At 44.1% G+C, this 21582-nt stretch overlaps 1 protein-coding gene across 1 annotated transcript; it reads right to left on the bottom strand.

Moving 5' to 3' along the window:
• Window positions 1-126: 126 nt before the first annotated feature.
• LOC121566904 (integral membrane protein 2C-like) lies at window positions 127-13526 on the bottom strand. The gene is made up of 6 exons (XM_041876817.2): window positions 13326-13526; window positions 10719-10865; window positions 10208-10396; window positions 9983-10093; window positions 1566-1713; window positions 127-1436 (listed from the first exon to the last, which is right to left on the bottom strand). The coding sequence occupies exons 1-6, from the start codon at window positions 13416-13418 to the stop codon at window positions 1351-1353; spliced, it is 774 nt and encodes a 257-aa protein (XP_041732751.1). The 5' UTR covers window positions 13419-13526; the 3' UTR covers window positions 127-1350.
• Window positions 13527-21582: the final 8056 nt, after the last annotated feature.

Genomic DNA, 21582 nt, shown 5'->3' with positions numbered 1-21582 from the left:
CTCTAGACAATGAAACAAAGCTGGTGGCACAGAGCCAAAGTGACCCGGGACAGCCAAATGTCCCAATGATGCCCACAATACAGAAACAACTAGCAGTTATTTAGAAAGAACAAACAGAAGCCCCCAGGTGTTTTAACTACTTTATTCACAGATAAGACTTCACCAGTAGACAAAATATACAGACCAGTCTAAGGTATAGATTAACATATTATATAATAAACTCCCTTACAGCAGTCATTACTTTAGTCCAGTCTCTGACTCTGGACCAAGGCTTTAAACGTGGTTTATAAAAGATTCTAACAGTGCAGTTTTTCGCTTACAGAGAAACACACATGCAGGGGGGAAAATCAAGACAGAATTCTACTAGAACGACTCACAGAAGCGTTGATAAAGAGTGCAAACGAAGGGGGAGAGGCTCGGCCTCCCCCAAAAGAAAGAACAAATCATGAAGAGGTGATAAGAGGGGCATCAAAAAGGAGGGAGAAACTTTGAAGCTTTCACAGGGGGAAGGGCAGCTTGGCTGGAAATAATCTGCTACATTACATATAACTACACACAGTAAGTGAAGAGCAGGTATTTAATGTCATATACATGATTCTAGACTACTTACATACAGGTGCAAACGTGCACAAAGACTAATAATGGCCAATTTGTCTATTTCACTTTGTAGGGACACTGTTTCTTAAACTCACATTCAATTTTTTTTTACCTTAGTCCGATTGGGTGACTGAGCTAAAGAAGAAGAAAGATCAGCTGAAAGAGAAAGAAGCAAGAGGAGGTGTGCTGGGACAGAGAAACAGTGACAGAGAAACAGAGTGAGACAAAGAGCAAGAGATAAAGCTGAGAGCGATGCGGCACAACATTAGGTCGGGTGTTTGCTGAGTAGCAAGATTTCATGCCTTAGCACAGGGTCCTATTACAAAACGAACAGGGATGAGCAGTAATTTCAAGAGCAGGGAAATCAAGTACAGTCACCTTGACAACACATGGAAACGGTTGTCTCCCCTGACAACAGAGGCAGTCACACAGTTATCTTAAGTGGAACCCCCCCATTATAATTAGCTTAGTGGTTCTGCTACATGAAACTATTTCAGCCAAGGTAAATCACAGAGAAAAACATGTATTATTGCAGCCAGGAAACACAAGGAAAACATCACTACTGACAATTACAAAAATGAACTTTTTTTATAAGAGACAGTAAAACATACCAAAAAAGGAACAAAACCATAGTTCAAGTGCAACTGAAACGTAATTCAAAGTATCTACACAGGGATGCGCTACAGTGGCTGGAGAGGTGGCTGTGCCTTGGGGTGTCGTGCGTGGCGGTCATGGTGGGGTAACAGTTTACGCTCAATCACAGATGACCGTCTCAACAACAAACGTGTTCTCAAAGTGGCGGATGCGATGGCAGTTCGCCGCTTCCCGTTTGTTGACGCCTACAAGTCAAACAGTGAAAAGCTTTTATTAGACAAGAGAAAAGATAGACCATTCAGACCCTGAGTGACCCGCAAAACCTTATACAAGGCTCTGAACCTCCCCCTCTCCATCACATCTCCCCAACTTACGTCTGCGGGCGCGGCGCTTCAGACGGTACGTGTCCTTGCCGTTACACAGGCGGTAGATGAAGGGCCCCAGCTGGCGCATGTTGTGAACCTTCCCCGTCACGACCATCTCTTCCTGGATAATGTATGTCTGGGGCAGGTACGTCCCCTTCTAAAGACAGAGAGGGGGAGGTAGACAGGGTTAGAGTTCAGAAAGAGAAAGAGGAAAAGAGAGAAGGGAGATGAGAGAGAGGAGGAACCCAGACTTCAAAGAAATTGGAAATACAGACATTGACATTCTACAGCGAACATGGTATAGAGGAGATGGACCCACTGGTTGCCCCCTAAGTTACAGAGAGCTGGAAGGCCCATCCACCAAACTACCAGGTGTGAAACAGGGAAGAGACTCTGGCTAGAAATGAATAAGGAAATTATCTCAACAGAGAAGAATGTCCTCATGTGTGCTACCTATATTCCCCAATAGAATCCCCATACTTTAAACGATGACAGCTTCTCCATCCTAGAGGGGGAGATCAACCATTTCCAGGACCAGGGCCATGTACTAGTCTGTGGCGACCTAAATGCCAGAACTGGACAAGAACCTGACACCCTCAGCACACAGGGGGACAAACACCTACCTGGAGGTGACAGCATTGCCTCCCAAATATGCCCCCCTAGAGACAACTATGACAAATCAACCAACAAAAACGGGTCACAACCCCTGCAGCTCTGTCGCATGCTGGGTGTGTACATAGTCAATCGTAGGCTTTGAGGGGACTCTTACAGTAGGTACACCTACAGCTCATCCCTTGGCAGTAGTACTGTAGATTACTTTATCACTGACCTCAACCCAGTCTCTCAGTGTTCACAGTCAGCCCACTGACACCTCTACCAGATCACAGCAAAATCACAGTCTACTTGAACAGAGCAATACTCAATCATGAGGCATCAAAGCCAAAGGAACTGCACAATATTAAGAAATGTTATAGATGGAAGGAAAGTAGTGTAGAAACCTACTAAAAAACAATTAGGCAACAAATTAAATCCCTTTTAGACAACTTCAAGGACAAAACGTTCCACTGTAATAGTGAAGGCGTAAACTTGGCAATAGAAAACCTAAACAGTATATTTGACCTCTCAGCTTCCCTATCAAATCTAACAATTTCAAAATTAACAATGACGACAAATGGTTTGATGAAGAATGTAAAAACCTAAGAAATTGAGAAACCTATCCAATCAAAAACAGAGACCCAGAACACCTGGAAATAAACAAGACAAAAAAACAGAAAACTTGAGCGTGCATAACTATTCACCCCCCCAAAGTCAATAGTTTGTAGAGCCACCTTTTGCAGCAATTACAGCTGCAAGTCTCTTGGGCTATGTCTCTATAAACTTGGCACATCTAGCCACTGGGATTTTTGCCCATTCTTCAAGGTTCCGCTGGTGTACAGCAATCTTTGAGTCATACCACAGATTCCCAATTGGATTGAGGTCTGGGCTTTGACTAGGCCATTCCAAGACATTTAAATGTTTCCCCTTAAACCACTCGAGTGTTGCTTTAGCAGTATGCTTAGGATCATTGTCCTGCTGGAAGGTGAACCTCTGTCCCAGTCTCAAATCAATTTTAGTCTCATCTGACTAGAGTACCTTCTTCCATATGTTTGGGGAGTCTCCCACATGCCTTTTGGCGAACACCAAACGATTTGCTTATTTTTTTCTTTAAGCAATGGCTTTTTTCTGGCCACTCATCCGTTAAGCCCAGCTCTGTGGAGTGTACGGCTTAAAGTGGTCCTATGGACAGATACTCCAATCTCCGCTGTGGAGCTTTGCAGCTCCTTCACGGTTATCTTTGGCAAAAAACAAATATCTTTCCACAGGGCCGTAGGGTGAGACAGGGATGCAGCTTGAGCCCAAGCCTCTTCAACACACACACAGTAGAAGTCAGAAGTTTACATACACCTTAGCCAAATACATTTAAACTCAGTTTTTCACAATTCCTGACATTTAATCCTAGTAAAAATTCCCTGTCTTAGGTCAGTTAGGATCACCACTTTATTTTAAGAATGTGAAATGTCAGAATAATAGTAGAGAGAATGATTTATTTCAGCTTTTATTTATTTCATCACATTCCCAGTGGATCAGAAGTTTACATACACTCAATTAGTATTTGGTAGCATTGCATTTAAATTGGTTAACTTCGGTCAAACGTGTCGGGTAGCCTTCCACAAGCTTCCCACAATAAGTTGGGTGAATTTTGGCACATTCCTCCTGACAGAGCTGGTGTAACTGAGTCAGGTTTGTAGGCCTCCTTGCTCGCACAAGCTTTTTCAGTTCTGCCCACAAATGTTCTATAGGATTGAGGTCAGGGCTTTGCGATGGCCACTCCAATACATTTACATTTTTAGTCATTTAGCAGACGCTCTTTTCCAGAGTGACTTACAGTTAGTGAGTGCATACATTCGTTTTTTATTTTTCATACTGGCCCCCTGTGGGAATACCTTGACTTTGTTGTCCTTAAGCCATTTTGCCACAACTTTGGAAGTATGCTTGGGGTCATTGTCCATTTGGAAGACCCATTTGCGACCAAGCTTTAACTTCCTGACTGATGTCTTGAGATGTTGCTTCAATATATCCACATAATTTTCCTTCCTCATGATGCCATCTATTTTGTGAAGTGCACCAGTCCCTCCTGCAGCAAAGCACCCCCACAGCATGATGCTGCCACTCCCGTGCTTCACGGTTGGGATGGTGTTCTTTGGCTTGCAAGCAACCCCCTTTTTCTTCCAAACATAACAATGGGCATTATGGCCAAACAGTTCTATTTTTGTTTCATCAGACCAGAGGACATTTCTCCAAAAAGTACGATCTTTGTCCCCATGTGCAATTGCAAACCGTAGCCTGGTTTTTTATGGCAGTTTTGGAGCAGTGGCTTCTTCCTTGCTGAGCGGCCTTTCAGGTTATGTCGATATAGAACTCGTTTTTACTGTGGATATAGATACTTTTGTACCCGTTTCCTCCAGCATCTTCACAACGTCCTTTGCTGTTGTTCTGGGATTGATTTGCACTTTTCACACCAAAGTACGTTCATCTCTAGGAGACAGAACGCGTCTCCTTCCTGAGCGGTATGACGGCTGCGTGGTCCCACAGTGTTTATACTTGCGTACTACTGTTTGTACAGATGAACACTGTACCTTCAGGCGTTTGGAAATTGCTCCCAAGGATGAACCAGACTTGTGGAGGTCCCCCCAAAAAATCTGAGATCTTGGCTGATTTCTTTTGATTTTTCCCATGATGTCAAGTAAAGAGGCACTGAGTTTGAAGGTAGGCCTTGAAATACATCCACAGGTACACCTCCAATTGACTCAAATGATGTCAATTAGCCTATCAAAAGCTTCTAAAGCCATGACATCATTTTCTGAAAATGTCCAAGCTGTTTAAAGGCACAGTCAACTTAGTGTATGTAAACTTCTGACCCACTGGAATTGTGATACAGTGAATTATAAGTGAAATAATCTGTCTGCAAACAATTGTTGGAAAAATCACTTGTGTCATGCACAAAGTAGATGTCCTAACCGACTTGCCAAAACTATAGTTTGTTAACAAGACATTTGTGGAATGGTTGAAAAATGAGTTTTAATGACTCCAACCTAAGTGTATGTAAACTTCCGACTTTAACTGTATACATATACACACACACACACACATATATAAACATACATACATATATATACAGCTCTGGAAAAAATTAAGAGAACACTGCACATTTTTCTTAAATCAGCATCTCTACATGTATGACAGCCATTCCATTCCAGTGTCTGTTGAATTCCAACACAGGCACACCTCATTCTACTGAATTAGGTACTGATTAGGTGATCATCTGAGACAAATCTTATTTAACGAGGAAAAGTATAAAAACCACTGCTGTGGTCATCACTATCCTCTTGCAATAGGAACAGCTGGATGGCAAAAACAGTGCTAATAGTACTTCAAAAGTAATATTAATCAAAAAATAACTATTGACCATGCCAAAAGAGATGAAAAGGAAAGTTTTGAGTGAGGAATAGAAGGGTTCAATTATGGCTTTACTGGCAGAGGGATACAGTGAGCGTCAGGTTGCTTCCATCCTTAAAATTTCAAAGACAGCGGTTCATAAGAACAAGGTCAAGCAGCAGACATTGGGAACAACAAAGCTACAGACTGGCAGAGGGCGAAAACAACTCTCTACTGACCGGGATGACCCCCAAATCATTTGACTGTCACTCAACAACCGTAGGACGACATCAAGTGACCTACAAAAAGAATGGCAAACGGCAGCTGGGGTGAAGTACACGGCGAGGACGGTTCGAAACAGGCTCCTAGGGGCAGGGCTGAAGTCGTGCAAAGCTAGAAAAAAGCCCTTCATTAATGAGAAGCAAAGAAAAGCCAGGCTGAGGTTTGCAAAAGACCATAAGGAATGAACCGTAGAGGACTGGAATAAGGTCATCTTCTCTGATGAGTCCAATTTTCAGCTTTGCCCAACACCTGGTCGTCTAATGTTAGACGGAGACCTGAAGAGGCCTACAAGCCACAGTGTCTCGCACCCACTTTGAAATTTGGTGGAGGATCGGTGATGATCTGGGGGTGCAAATTCCAGCAAGGCTGGAATCGGGCAGATTTGTCTTTGTGAAGGACGCATGAATCAAGCCACATACAAGGTTGTCCTGGAAGAAAACTTGCTTCCTTTTGCTCTGACATTGTTCCCCAACTCTGAGGATTGGTTTTTCCAGCAGGACAATGCACCATGCCACACAGCAGGGTCAATCAAGGTGTGGATAGAAGACCACCAGATCAAAACTATAGTTTTGGCAAGTCGGTTAGGACATCTACTTTGTGCATGACACAAGTAATTTTTCCAACAATTGTTTACAGACAGATTACGTCACTTATAATTCACTGTATCACAATTCCGGTGGGGCAGAAGTTTACATGAACTAAGTTGACTGTGCCTTTAAACAGCTTGGAAAATTCCAGAAAATGATGTCATGGCTTTAGAAGCTTTTGATAGGCTAATTGACATCATTTGAGTCAATTGGAGCTGTACCTGTGGATGCATTTCAAGGCCTACCTTCAAACTCATTGCCTCTTTGCTTGACATCATGGGAAAATCAAAAGAAATCAGCCTAGACCTCAGAAAAAAGATTGTAGACCTCCACAAGTCTGGTTCATCCTTGGGAGCAATATCCAAACGCCTGAAGGTTCATGTTCATCTGTACAAACATTAGTACGCAAGTATAAACACCATGGGACCACGCAGCCGTCATACCGCTCAGGAAGGAGACGCATTTTGTCTCCTAGAGATGAACGTACTTTGGTGCAAAAAGTGCAAATCAATCCCAGAACAACAGCAAAGGACCTTGTGAAGATGCTGGAGGAAACGGGTACAAAAGTATCTATATCCACAGTAAAACGAGTCCTATATCGACATAACCTGAAAGGCCGCTCAGCAAGGAAGAAGCCACTGCTCCAAAACCACCATAAAAAAGCCAGACTACGGTTTGCAACTGAACATGGGGACAAAGATCGTACTTTTTGGAGAAATGTCCTCAGGTCTGATAAAAAAAAAATTGTACTGTTTGGCCATAATGCCCATCGTTATGTTTGGAGGAAAAAGGGGGTTGCTTGCAAGCCGAAGAACACCATCCCAACCGTGAAGCACTGGGGTGGCAGCATCATGCTGTTGGGGTACTTTGTGGCAGGAGGGACTGGTGCACTTCACAAAATAGATGGCATCATGAGGAAGGAAAATTATGTGGATATATTGAAGCAACATCTCAAGACATCAGTCAGGAAGTTAAAGCTTGGTCGCAAATGGGTCTTCCAAATGGACAATGACCCCAAGCATACTTCTAAAGTTGTGTCAAAATGGCTTAAGGACAACAAAGTCAAGGTATTGGAGTGGCCATCACAAAGCCCTGACCTCAATCCTATAGAAAATATGTGGGCAGAACTGAAAAAGTGTGTGCGAGCAAGGAGGCCTACAAACCTGACACAGTTACACCAGCTCTGTCAGGAGGGATGGGCCAAAATTCACCCAACCTATTGTGGGAAGCTTGTGGAAGGCTACCCGAAACGTTTGACCCAAGTTAAACAATTTAAAGGCAATGCTACCAAATACTAATTGAGTGCATGTAAACTTCTGACCCACTGGGAATGTAATGAAAGAAATAAAAGCTTAAATAAATCATTCTCTCTGACATTTCACATTCTTAAAATAAAGTGGCGATCCTAACTGACCTAGGATTAAACTGACCTAGGATTAAATGTCAGGAATTGTGAAAAACTTAGTTTAAATGTATCTAAACTTCCAACTTCAACTGTACACATATATATATATATATATATACACACACACACACACACACATCAACGAATTGGCGAGGCCACTAGAACAATCTGCATCACCCAGGTCTCTCCCTACTAGAATCTGAAGTCAAATGTCTACTGTTTGCTGATGATCTGGTGTTCTGTCACCAACCAAGGAGGGCCTACAGCAGCACCTAGATCTTCTGCACAGATTCTGTCAGACCAGGGCCCTGACAATATATCTCAGTAAGACAAAAATAATGGTGTTCCAACAAAGGTCCAGTTGCTAGGCCCACAAATACAAATTCCATCTAGACACCGTTGCCCTAGAGCACACAAAAAACTATACCTAGCCAGGCTTAAACATCAGCACCACAGGTAACTTCCACAAGGCTGTGAACGATCTGAGAGACAAGGCAAGAAGGGCCTTATACGCCATCAAAAGGAACATAAAATTTGACATACCACTTAGGATCTGGCTAAAAATACTTGAATCAGTTATAGAACCCATTGCCCTTTATGGTTGTGAGGTCTGGGATCCGCTCACCAACCAAGAATTCACAAAATGGGACGAACACCAAATTGAGACTGCATGCAGAATTCTGCAAGAATATCCTCTATGTACAACATAAAACACCAAATAATGCATGCAGAACAGAATTAGGCCGATACCCGCTAATTATCAAAATCCAGAAAAGAGCCGTTAAATTCCACAACCACCTAAAAGGAAGCGATTCCCAAACCTTCCATAACGAAGCCATCACCTACAGAAAGGTGAACCTGGAGAAGAGTCCCCTAAGCAATCTGGTCCTGGGGCTCTGTTCACAAACACAAACAGACCCCACAGAGCCCCAGGACAACAACAACAACAACACAATTAGACCCAACCAAATCATGAGAAAACTAAAAGAGAATTACTTGACACATTGGAAAGAATTTACAAAAAAACTGAGCAAACTAGAATGATATTTGGCCCTAAACAGAGAATACACAGTGGCAGAATACCGGACCACTGTGACTGACCCAAAATTAAGGAAAGCTTTGACTATGTACAGACTCAGTGAGCATAGCCTTGCTATTATGAAAGGTCGCCATAGGGATGACCTGGCTCTCAAGAGAAGACAGGCTATGTGCCCACAGAATAAGGTGGAAACTGAGCTGCACTTCCTAACCTCCTGCCAAATGTATGACCATATTAGAGACATATTTCCCTCAGATTACACAGACCTACAAATAATTCTAAAAACAAATCCAATTTTGATAAACTCCCATATCTATTGGGTGAAATACCACAGTGTGCAATCACAGCAGCAAGATTTGTGACCTGTTGCCACAAGGGCAACCAGTGAAGAACAAACACAATTGTAAATTCAACCCATATTTATGTTTCTTTATTTTCCCTTTTGTACTTTAACTATTTGCACATCATTACAACACTGTATATAGCCATAATCTGACATTTGACATTTCTCTATTCCTTTGGAACTTTTGTGAGTGTAATGTTTACTGTTCATTTTTTATTGTTTATTTCACTTTTGTTTATTATCTATTTCACTTGCTTTGGCAATGTAAAGATATGTTTCCCATGCCAATAAAGCACTTTGAATTGAATTGAGAGCGAGAGAGCGAGAGAGCGACAGACAGACACAGAAGGGAGAGCGGAGAGAGGGACAGAGACAGAAGGGAGAGCGGAGAGAGGGACAGAGACAGAAGGGAGAGCGGAGAGAGGGACAGAGACAGAAGGGAGAGCGGAGAGAGGGACAGAGACAGAAGGGAGAGCGGAGAGAGGGACAGAGACAGAAGGGAGAGCGGAGAGAGGGACAGAGACAGAAGGGAGAGCGGAGAGAGGGACAGAGACAGAAGGGAGAGCAGAGAGAGGGACAGAGACAAGGGAGAGCGGAGAGAGGGACAGAGACAGAAGGGAGAGCGGAGAGAGGGACAGAGACAGAAGGGAGAGCGGAGAGAGGGACAGAGACAGAAGGGAGAGCGGAGAGAGGGACAGAGACAGAAGGGAGAGCGGAGAGAGAACATAATAGGATGTGGAAAATGAGAGATGGTATCTCAGACAGAAAGTGAGAGAGAGACAGGATTTATGTTACCTTAACATTGACCAGCAGTTCCCAGAGGTTCCGTGGGGGCATGACGATGGTGGTATTGAGCTCGATGACATAGCATTTGTCCAGAGTGATGTCATGGTAGGCAGTCAGTCCCTGGTGACATAGACAGAGAAAAATAACTAATTAAAACTGTAAAAACCTGGCTGATTGACTCTACATCCTACAAGAGGTGTGCGCGTGCGTGTACATGTGCCTAGTCCTCCTCACCCTGTGAAAGTCGTGGATGATGTCAGCGGGGTCGCTTCCTCCAAAATGGGGCACAGGCACGCTGATCTGCTCATAGTTGTCTTCCAGGTAGATGCCCACGTTCTCCTCCAGCTCCTGTCTGCCTCTCAGAGGAGCGTACACAGAGTCTTCATAACGAACCCTGCAGTGGAACAGACTCTCCTCTGGGATCTAGGTCAAGGCACAGGGGAACCGTTAGCAAGGCTATCACTAACTATCATCTTCATGATCAGTCTTCATTATCATGATCCACGACTGGGATAGAAGGACCAATGTGCTGATAAACAAATGGAAAACTCTGATCTCAACTGTACATCATAACACCACCACCATCAGAGACAGTTACACCAGGATGCACATTTAGAAATCCCACATCAAAAGATAGGACCATAGAGTATAGTATAGAGTAGTTAGACATATAGTCCTAAGTGGTATCATCAGTGTTGTCTCATACTGTCACTGTACTGAGACACTGTATGAAGGTGCCAGGTACCTGAGGTATGAAGTAGTAGCGGTAGACATAGATGGAGGCCAACACCAGGCCAGACATGAAGACCACCAGGCCAGAGGTCAGGCAGCATAGGCCGTTCAGAGGAGACCTCCGGGAGCGCAGAGGCAAAACCAGCTCCTCATCATCCTCCTGACAGGGGGACAGGGAGAGACACAGGGTCACATACATGAATACACACACATGCATGTTACACCAGGCTAGTGTCCTGTCCAGGGGGTGCACTTCTACATCAAGCTGCCTCATGCTACAGAACAAACTCAAGACAAAGCTTACTTGTCCAAGGCTTACTTACTTAATTATCACCCCCCTCCTGCTCTTAGATAGAAAGATGATTATACAAAAGTGAATCCTGAAACCTTCAGCTATAATTACGCTAGGTGGAATAAATCTGCACGTTTTAGCAGGGAAACAGCAACGTGGTTGGCAGAGAGAGGGATGACAAAGTGGTTAGTAACGTGGCACTTCTAAGACAGAGTGTAACGCCACCCCATGTCTCTCACACCATCTGCCTCTGCTACATGCTCAACCGGTGTGTTGACAGGGTGGCACGGGTTGGCACGAGGCACACGATAGTAGTCTACACCACTCACGTAACCATTTACGATAATTAACATAACATGTGACTGATGTGAGCGGAAATCCTTTCTACCGTATATGTTCAACTACGTGGGTGGAAAGGTGGTTCTACAGGTACATTTATCCTGGAGGATGAGCTCTGTGCGTAGGAGACAACAAAGCAAGTTATTCTTAGCTGGTACTTGGAGTGAAATTCTCCTGACGTTGCTATTGCCTGCATATGAAAACAGCTCACAGACTATCAAACCAAAAACCTTGGTGCTATGACAACCTGTGCTGAAGGATAAACTAGGAGATAAGATGCACACGGACAAAGGGATAGGCATCATTTTCGATGTCTGTGTGTGTCTGTCAGTGTGTGTGTGTGTCTGTCTGTCAGTGTGTGTGTCTGTCAGTGTGTGTGTGTGTCTGTCAGTGTGTGTGTGTGTCTGTCATTGTGTGTGTGTGTCTGTCATTGTGTGTGTGTGTGTCTGTCATTGTGTGTGTGTGTGTCTGTCATTGTGTGTGTGTGTGTCTGTCATTGTGTGTGTGTGTCTGTCGTTGTGTGTGTGTGTCTGTCAGTGTGTGTGTGTGTCTGTCAGTGTGTGTGTGTGTCTGTCAGTGTGTGTGTGTCTGTCAGTGTGTGTGTGTGTCTGTCAGTGTGTGTGTCTGTCAGTGTGTGTGTGTGTGTGTCTGTCAGTGTGTGTGTGTGTGTGTCTGTCAGTGTGTGTGTGTCAGTGTGTGTGTGTGTGTCTGTCAGTGTGTGTGTGTGTGTGTATGTCAGTGTGTGTGTGTGTGTGTATGTCAGTGTGTGTGTGTGTGTCTGTCAGTGTCTGTGTGTGTCTGTCAGTGTGTGTGTGTGTGTCTGTCAGTGTCTGTGTGTGTGTCTGTCAGTGTGTGTGTGTGTCTGTCAGTGTGTGTCTGTCAGTGTGTGTGTGTGTGTGTGTGTGTGTCTGTCTGTCAGTGTGTGTGTGTGTGTTCCCCACAGAGGCAGATAGCTACCAGTGTTCTCCTTCCCCACTGATTGAGATAAGAGGGCCTTACATGGACTGAGAATGTGACAATGGTCTGTCTACATTTCCAACAAACCCTATAGATGGTAATGGCCAATAGACCACTGCCAACATACCCTTGAGAAAAAAACAGGCACACATACACCCTAATTGGTTAAGATGCATCCTTCTAACCTTTGATCAAATACACTTCTAAGGCTTTCGTTGTAGCTCATTATTGTCTGCAAGGGGCTGTCTGAAAGCAAAGCATATTTGATTGGATTTGAAACAGCAGGATGCTGGGAAGCAAAGCTTTCCTAGAACCACTACATCACAAGTTGAGAACTGTAGCCTACTGTTGGCACAGTGATGCTGCTTATGAAATATGAACTTGCATGGCAAGCAGCAGTAACCTCCATCTGCCATTTTGTCTGCTGCCTGTGTTTGGTAAACATGTTTTTCTTGTAATCCATTCACATTTGCCAAGAGATAATTCTTCATAATCCACAACAATCATTATAGGTTTATGCTTAGAGCAAAAGTAATAATTTGATCCTTCTTGATTTAGGTTCTTACAGCTAATAATTTAACTCCAATGTTGACAACATCGGCGTTACATTCTCATAGCCTAACGTTGGCCTAAATAATTGATGTTGATAAAGCTAATTTGTCTAAGAACATCCACGTAACTATGTTCAATAGTAATGATGCTAGCAGTTCCCCTTTGTTCAGTCACTAGACTATTTAGTAGACTATTTGGCAAAGTGCAGACATTTCCACAAATAGCTTGTTAGCCGCACAGCATCGTTTCCTGCCAAATGGCAATGGCTGCTCTGATCTCAAACAAGGTTAAAATGCTCCTGCCGCGTTCTTCAGTGTGCTGGTAAATTTCAAGTTAAATTCCCCGCAGACGCTTGACAGCCCACCGCGCGCGAGTCAATAATTACTGGAGGTAGCGCTAGCTAGCTATGTTTTATCGAAGGGCAATGCACACAAAGCGATATCATGTTTCAACCACAACGAAAATGCATCACTAACTTACCATCGGATGGGTTATGAGAATTTCGGTCTTTTCTCCATCATTCTCCTTCTCGACTTTCTGTCCCGCGACGGACAGGAAAGTGATCTTGACCATTGCTGTTCCAGTCAAAGACTAATCAGGTGGGTTTCGTTTCCTCTAGCTACTGTAGCTAGATCCCCTTTCATATGTGAGCATCTCTCTTCTGATACAATGAGGCTGGTTGTCGCTTCTTCTTCTTAAGTGGGGTTTATCGGCGGTTGGCATCCAACATTATGGTGCATTACCGCCACCTACCGTACTGGAATGTGGGTCAGAGACAGGGAGAAACTAAATCCTACCTGCCAACCCCGTTTCTCTTAAAAAATACAACTAAATATTTGAGACTATATCTAATGACATTCTGCTCAATATACTCTTTAAACTAATTGTCTGTATCCCCTTCTCCCTCATACTAAATCTCATCCTCTCTCTTTCCCTCTGATACTGCCCACACTGTAGCAATACATGCTCCACAGTCTCTATTTCCTGACAATAATCACACTTTCCTGATGGATGCTTTCCTATCACGTTTAATGTCTTATTCAACTGGCTGTGTCCCACCCTTAATCTTGTAAAAATAGCCTCCTCTCTTCTGTCCCTTCCTGCCGTCCTCCCCTCCCCGACTTTCCTCTGTACCTGAAATAAATGCCTTCCCTTATTATTTATATTCCACTGCTCCTGCCATCTCTGCACCATCACTGTATATATCAGTCTTTTTGCCTCTGCCTTGCTCATTGACACTTCAACATCAACATCCCCACTACTAAGTGCTTGTTTAGCCTGTTCATCTACAGCCTTGTTCCCCTCAACCCCCACATGGGCTGGAACCCAAGTAAATCTTATCTGAATACCCATCTGTTTAATCCTGCCATGGGTTTGTAGCACCTCATAAAGCAGGTGTTGTCTGCTACGTGAGCTAAAGGACTGGAGACTCATTAACACTGCACATGAGTCAGAGCAAATAACTATTCTATCTGGCTTAACTTCCTCCACCCACTGCAAGGCCAACAGTATGGCCATCAGCTCCGCCGTATATACAGCCAGATGATCTGTAATACGTTTCCTGACTTCCACCCCACACTCCTGCACTACAAATGCTGACCCAGTACGTCCTGTCCTTGGATCTTTTGAACCATCTGTGTAAATGGCCACAAAATCCTGATACATTTACATCATTTAGCAGACGCTCTTATCCAGAGCGACTTACAGTTAGTGAGTGCATACATTTTCATACTGGCCCCCCGTGGGAATCGAACCCACAACCCTGGCGTTGCAAGCACCATGCTCTACCAACTGAGATACAGGAGGCCTGATACACAATTTACAGACGTCTCTTAAAGAAATCAGCTGGATCAACCCCCTCCCTATCTTTCTGTAGTCTCTCCAACACTTCTAGATCAACTACTGGAGTCAGCTGGTTGTCGCAATCTTCTTCTTCTATTATACAGTTGAAGTCGGAAGTTTACATACACCTTAGCCAAATACATTTAAACTCAGTTTTTCACAATTTCTGACATTTAATCCTAGTAAAAATTCCCTGTCTTAGGTCAGTTAGGATCACCACTTTATTTGAAGAATGTGAAATGTCAGAATAATAGTAGAGAGAATGATTTATTTCAGCTTTTATTTCTTTCATCACATTCCCAGTGGATCAGAAGTTTACATACACTCAATTAGTATTTGGTAGCATTGCCTTTAAATTGTTAAACTTGGGTCAAACGTTTCGGGTAGCCTTCCACAAGCTTCCCACAATAAGTTGGGTGAATTTTGGCCCATTCCTCCTGACAGAGCTGGTGTAACTGAGTCAGGTTTGTAGGCCTCCTTGCTCGCACACGCTTTTTCAGTTCTGCCCACATATTTTCTATAGGATTGAGGTCAGGGCTTTGTGATGGCCACTCCAATACCTAGACTTTGTTGTCCTTAAGCCATTTTGCCACAACTTTGGAAGTATGCTTGGGGTCATTGTCCATTTGGAAGACCCATTTGCGACCAAGCTTTAACTTCCTGACTGATGTCTTGAGATGTTGCTTCAATATATCCACATAATTTTCCTTCCTCATGATGCCATCTATTTTGTGAAGTGCACCAGTCCCTCCTGCAGCAAAGCACCCCCACAGCATGATGCTGCCACCCCCGTGCTTCACGGTTGGGATGGTGTTCTTCGGCTTGCAAGGCCCCCCTTTTTCCTCCAAATATTTTTATGGCGGTTTTGGAGCAGTGGCTTCTTCCTTGCTGAGCGGCCTTCAGGTTATGTGGATATAGGACTCGTTTTACTGTGGATATAGATACTTTTGTACCTGTTTCCTCCAGCATCTTCACAAGGTCCTTTGCTGTTGTTCTGGGATTGATTTGCACTTTTCGCACCAAAGTACGTTCATCTCTAGGAGACAGAACGCGTCTTCTTCCTGAGCGGTATGCCGGCTGCGTGGTCCCATGGTGTTTATACTTGCGTACTATTGTTTGTACAGATGAACGTGGTACCTTCAGGCGTTTGGAAATTGCTCCCAAGGATGAACCTTTTTCTGAGGTCTTGGCTGATTTCTTTTGATTTTCCCATGATGTCAAGCAAAGAGGCACTGAGTTTGAAGGTAGGCCTTGAAATACATCCACAGGTACACCTCCAAATGACTCAAATTATATCAATTAGCAGAAGCTTCTAAAGCTATGACATCATTTTCTGGAATTTTTCAAGCTGTTTAAAGGCACAGTCAATTTAGTGTATGTAAACTTCTGACCAACTGGAATTGTGATACAGTGAATTATAAGTGAAATAATCTGTCTATAAACAATTGTTGGAAAATTACTTGTGTAATGCACAAAGGAGATGTCCTAACCGACTTGCCAAAACTATAGTTTGTTAACAAGACATTTGTGGAGTGGTTGAAAAAGGGGTTTTAATGACTCCAACCTAAGTGTATGTAAACTTCCGACTTCAAATGTATAATGGCGGTCCACAAACCGACGTTAAAGGTGCATGCCGCCACCTACTGTGCTGGAGTGTGTGATCAATCACAGTTTACAAAATTTCTAAATTTTCCTACCTAACTCAGTACTTCTGAGAAAATAAAAAAGAGCCCTACTAACTTCTAATAGACCCTCCCCCATCCTCCAAATCCCTTCCAAACCCCCCCAACCCCGTCCAACCTCAATGACCCTACACTTCAATCTTTCCCTCTCTTCAACATACTTACAACAATATAACAACACATGCTCCACCGTTTCATCAACCATACACTCCAGACACAAACCATTCACATGCTTGCCAACCAGATGTAATAACAAGTTCAATGTATAATGTCCTAAGCGCAATCAAGCAAACACCACCTCTTCCTTCCTAATCTGACCTTTGAATCTTGGTCCACTGACCTTTCCTTGGAGGGCATATATATGCCGGCCCTTGGGCTCAGAGTCCCATCTCTTCTACCACACATCTATCAAAATAGCTCTGATCTTACATTTGGCCTCACCTCTACCCAGTGGAACATTAATATCAATTATATCTATTTTCAAAGCTCTTTTGGCTAACTGGTCTACAATTTAATTCCCTTCCACACCCAAATGTGCTGAGACCCAGCATAATCTCACTACTACACCCAGTCTCTCAATTCTCCATAATAACATGAATACCTCCAATAGTAGGTCACTCCTATTAGATTTACCAGATGATAAACTATTCAATACAGACAGAGAATCTGAGCATTCTATAATTCTAACAGGTTGTAAATCCTCCACCCACTGGAGGGCAACTACTATCGCCAACAGTTCAACTGAGTTTACTGACAGTTCATCTGTTAGTCTTCTTCATATCTGCACATCAAATTCAGGAACGTAAACGTCTGCTCCTGTGCGCCCACTATCTGGGTCCTTGGATCCATCTGTGAAAAGCGGTAAAAAAGCATAAAAACTTCTACCAATGTAATTGTCAACCAATTTCCATATCACTGACTTCTGACCAATTTTTCCTTTTCTCTACCATGGTTAGATCAACAACAGGATCTGGGAGTAACCATGGAGGAACATCCCCTATCACCATAGAAGGGCCAACCTCCAATTCCCTCTAACCACTCTCATCAGCAAGCTTTCCAACTGTCCAACCAAAACCACTACTTTGTCTACTAGTATATTTCCAACAGTCATCTAGAACAGTAGCAGTGGGATGCTCAACCTCACAGCCTTTCAACCTAACCCAATAAGCGAATTACCATTTTTTAACGCCGTATATCCAAAGGCATCTTACCTGCCTCCACTAGTAAGGCACATACAGATGTTGATTTAAATGCACCAATACATATCCTTAAAGCTATATACTGGATTCTGTCCGGCTTCTGAAGCCAAGTCTTCACCGCTGTTCTATAAACTATACACCCATAATCAATTGTCATCCTGATCAGAGCTCTATACAGTGAGGGAAAAAAGTATTTGATCCCCTGCTGATTTTGTACGTTTGCCCACTGACAAATAAATGATCAGTCTATAATTTTAATGGTAGGTTTATTTGAACAGTGAGAGACAGAATAACAACAAAAAAATCCAGAAAATCGCATGTCAAAAATGTTATCAATTGATTTGCATTTTAATGAGGGAAATAAGTATTTGACCCCTCTGCAAAACATGACTTAGTACTTGGTGGCAAAACCCTTGTTGGCAATCACAGAGGTCAGACGTTTCTTGTAGTTGGCCACCAGGTTTGCACACATCTCAGGAGGGATTTTGTCCCACTCCTCTTTGCAGATCTTCTCCAAGTCATTAAGGTTTCGAGGCTGACTTTGGCAACTCGAACCTTCAGCTCCCTCCACAGATTTTCTATGGGATTAAGGTCTGGAGACTGGCTAGGCCACTCCAGGACCTTAATGTGCTTCTTCTTGAGCCACTCCTTTGTTGCCTTGGCCGTGTGTTTTGGGTCATTTTCATGCTGGAATACCCATCCACGACCCATTTTCAATGCCCTGGCTGAGGGAAGGAGGTTCTCACCCAAGATTTGACGGTACATGGCCCCGTCCATCGTCCCTTTGATGCGGTGAAGTTGTCCTGTCCCCTTAGCAGAAAAACACCCCCAAAGCATAATGTTTCCACCTCCATGTTTGACGGTGGGGATGGTGTTCTTGGGGTCATAGGCAGCATTCCTCCTCCTCCAAACACGGCAAGTTGAGTTGATGCCAAAGAGCTCAATTTTGGTCTCATCTGACCACAACACTTTCACCCAGTTCTACTCTAAATCATTCAGATGTTCATTGGCAAACTTCAGAAGGGCATGTATATGTGCTTTCTTGAGCAGGGGGACCTTGCGGGCGCTGCAGGATTTCAGTCCTTCACGGCGTAGTGTGTTACCAATTGTTTTCTTGGTGATTATGGTCCCAGCTGCCTTGAGATCATTGACAAGATCCTCCCGTGTAGTTCTGGGCTGATTCCTCACTGTTCTCATGATCATTGCAACTCCACGAGGTGAGATCTTGCATGGAGCCCCAGGCCGAGGGAGATTGACAGTTCTTTTGTGTTTCTTCCATTTGCGAATAATCGCAGCAACTGTTGTCACCTTCTCACCAAGCTGCTTGGCGATGGTCTTGTAGCCATTCCAGCCTTGTGTAGGTCTACAATCTTGTCCCTGACATCCTTGGAGAGCTCTTTGGTCTTGGCCATGGTGGAGAGTTTGGAATCTGATTGATTGATTGCTTCTGTGGACAGGTGTCTTTTATACAGGTAACAAGCTGCGATTAGGAGCACTCCCTTTAAGAGTGTGCTCCTAATCTCAGCTCGTTACCTGTATAAAAGACACCTGGGAGCCAGAAATCTTTCTGATTGAGAGGGGGTCGAATACTTATTTCCCTCATTAAAATGCAAATCAATTTATAACATTTTTGACATGTGTTCTTCTGGATATTTTTGTTGTTATTCTGTCTCTCACTGTTCAAATAAACCTACCATTAAAATTATAGACTGATAATTTTTTCAAATAATAAAAATAAAATAAAAAATTAATTTCTTTGTCAGTGGGCAAACATACAAAATCAGCAGGGGATCAAATACTATTTTCCCTCACTGTACATCCCCCAGCTCAGTACCCCTGCCTATTGTAGAGCAGAACAGTCTCCATGCATTTCTCTTGACAGACTTAATGACCCTCCGTACTAAAGCTCTCTTCTTTTGGAAATCAACTAGATTCTCAGGAGTCATATTCCTACGCAACACTCTGTAAGCCCTATTTCATTTACATTTACATTTAAGTCATTTAGCAGACGCTCTTATCCAGAGCGACTTACCAATTGGTGCATTCAACTTAGGATAGCCTGTGGGACAACCACATCTTGATCACAGTAAGTACACTTCTTTAAACAAGTCAGTGCTAGCAGGTGAAATAAGTCAGGTGATAGTTTAGACACAAGACAGTGGTAGTAAAGGGGGGGTAGAAGGATTACTATTATACTATTCCAGGTATTCCTTAAAGAGGTAGGGTTTCAAGTGTCTCCGGAAGGTGGTCAGTGACTCCTCTGTCCTGGCGTCGTGGGGGAGCTTGTTCCACCATTGGGGTGCCAGAGCAGCGAATAGCTTTGACTGGGCTGAGCGGGAACTGTGCTTCCGTAGAGGTAGGGGGGCTAGCAGGCCAGAGGTGGATGAACGTAGTGCCTTCATTTGGGTGTAGGGTCTGATCAGAGCCTGAAGGTAAGGAGGTGCCGTTCCCCTCACAGCTCCGTATGCAAGCACCATGGTTTTGTAGTAGATGTGAGCTTCAACTGGAAGCCAGTGGAGTGTGCGGAGGAGCGGGGTGACGTGAGAGAACTTGGGAAGGTTGAACACCAGACGGGCTGCAGCGTTCTGGATAAGTTGCAGGGGTTTAATGGCACAGGCAGGGAGCCCAGCCAACAGCGAGTTGCAGTAATTCAGACGGGAGATGACAAGTGCCTGGATTAGGACCTGTGCCGCTTTCTGTGTAAGGTAGGGTCGTACTCTGCGAATGTTGTAGATCATGAACCTGCAGGATCGGGTTACCGCTTTGATGTTAGCAGAGAACAACAGGGTGTTGTCCAGGGTCACGCCAAGGTTCTTTGCACTCTGGGAGGAGGACACAATGGAGTTGTCAACCGTGATGGCGAGATCATGGAGCGGGCAGTCCTTCCCCGGGAGGAAGAGCAGCTCCGTCTTGCCGAGGTTCAGCTTGAGGTGTTGATCCGACATCCACACTGATACTAACTGTAAGTCGCTCTGGATAAGAGCGTCTGCTAAATGACTTAAATGTAAATGCAATGTAAATTATATGTCTGCCAGACATGCAGAGATGCGATTCGCCACCTGGTTATCAGAAGGGGGAAAGGAGAAAATTAATTGTGTGTCGTCAGCGTAGCAATGATAGGAGAGACCATGTGAGGATATGACAGAGCCAAGTGACTTGGTGTATAGAGAGAATAGGAGAGGGCCTAGACTGAGCCCTGGGGGACACCAGTGGTGAGAGCACGTGGTGCGGAGACAGATTCTCGCCATGCCACCTGGTAGGAGCGACCTGTCAGGTAGGACGCAATCCAAGAGTGAGCAGTGCCGGAGATGCCCAACTCGGAGAGGGTGGAGAGGAGGATCTGATGGTTCACAGTATCAAAGGCAGCAGATAGGTCTAGAAGGATAAGAGCAGAGGAGAGAGAGTTAGCTTTGGCAGTGTGGAGAGCCTACGTGACACAGAGAAGAGCAGTCTCAGTTGAATGACCAGTCTTGAAACCTGACTGGTTAGGATCAAGAAGGTCATTCTGATAGAGATAGCAGGAGAGTTCGCTAGAGACGGCACGCTCAAGAGTTTTGCAGAGAAAAGAAAGAAGGGATACTGGTCTGTAGTTGTTTACATCGGAGGGATCGAGTGTAGGTTTTTTGAGGAGGGGTGCAACTCTCGCCCTCTTGAAGACGGAAGGGACATAGCCAGCGGTCAATGATTTGATGAGCGAGGTGAGGTAAGGGAGAAGGTCTCCGGAAATGGTCTGGAGAAGAGAGGAGGGGATAGGGTCAAGCGGGCAGGTTGTTGGGCAGCCGGCCGTCACAAGTTGCAAGATTTCATCTGGAGAGAGAGAGGGGAGAAAGAAGTCAAAGCATAGGGTATTTCTTTCTCGAATAGCTGCAGTGCACTCTTCAGTCCACCAAGGAACCACCTTCCTTTTCTCACCCACTTCACTCTCTGGTACATATACATTCGCAGCACCCCAAATCAGAGGCAGCACATACATCAACCAGCCTCTCTAAAGACAACTCTCCAACAGACTTTAAG

The sequence above is a fragment of the Coregonus clupeaformis genome, chromosome 5, assembly GCF_020615455.1.
Source record: "Coregonus clupeaformis isolate EN_2021a chromosome 5, ASM2061545v1, whole genome shotgun sequence".
Lineage (NCBI taxonomy): Eukaryota > Metazoa > Chordata > Actinopteri > Salmoniformes > Salmonidae > Coregonus > Coregonus clupeaformis.
Note: the sequence above shows the minus strand (reverse complement) of the source record. Positions and strands in the feature narration are given on the sequence as shown.

Coding starts and splice junctions, on each gene's coding strand:
- LOC121566904 (XM_041876817.2), bottom strand. CDS start 13,418: ATGGTCAAGATCACTTTCCTGTCCGTCGCGGGACAGAAAGTCGAGAAG. Junction 10,094..10,207: donor TCATCCACGACTTTCACAGG/GTGAGGAGGACT, acceptor CTATGTCACCAG/GGACTGACTGCCTACCATGA. Junction 1,437..1,565: donor GAAGCGCCGCGCCCGCAGAC/GTAAGTTGGGGA, acceptor TTTGACTTGTAG/GCGTCAACAAACGGGAAGCG.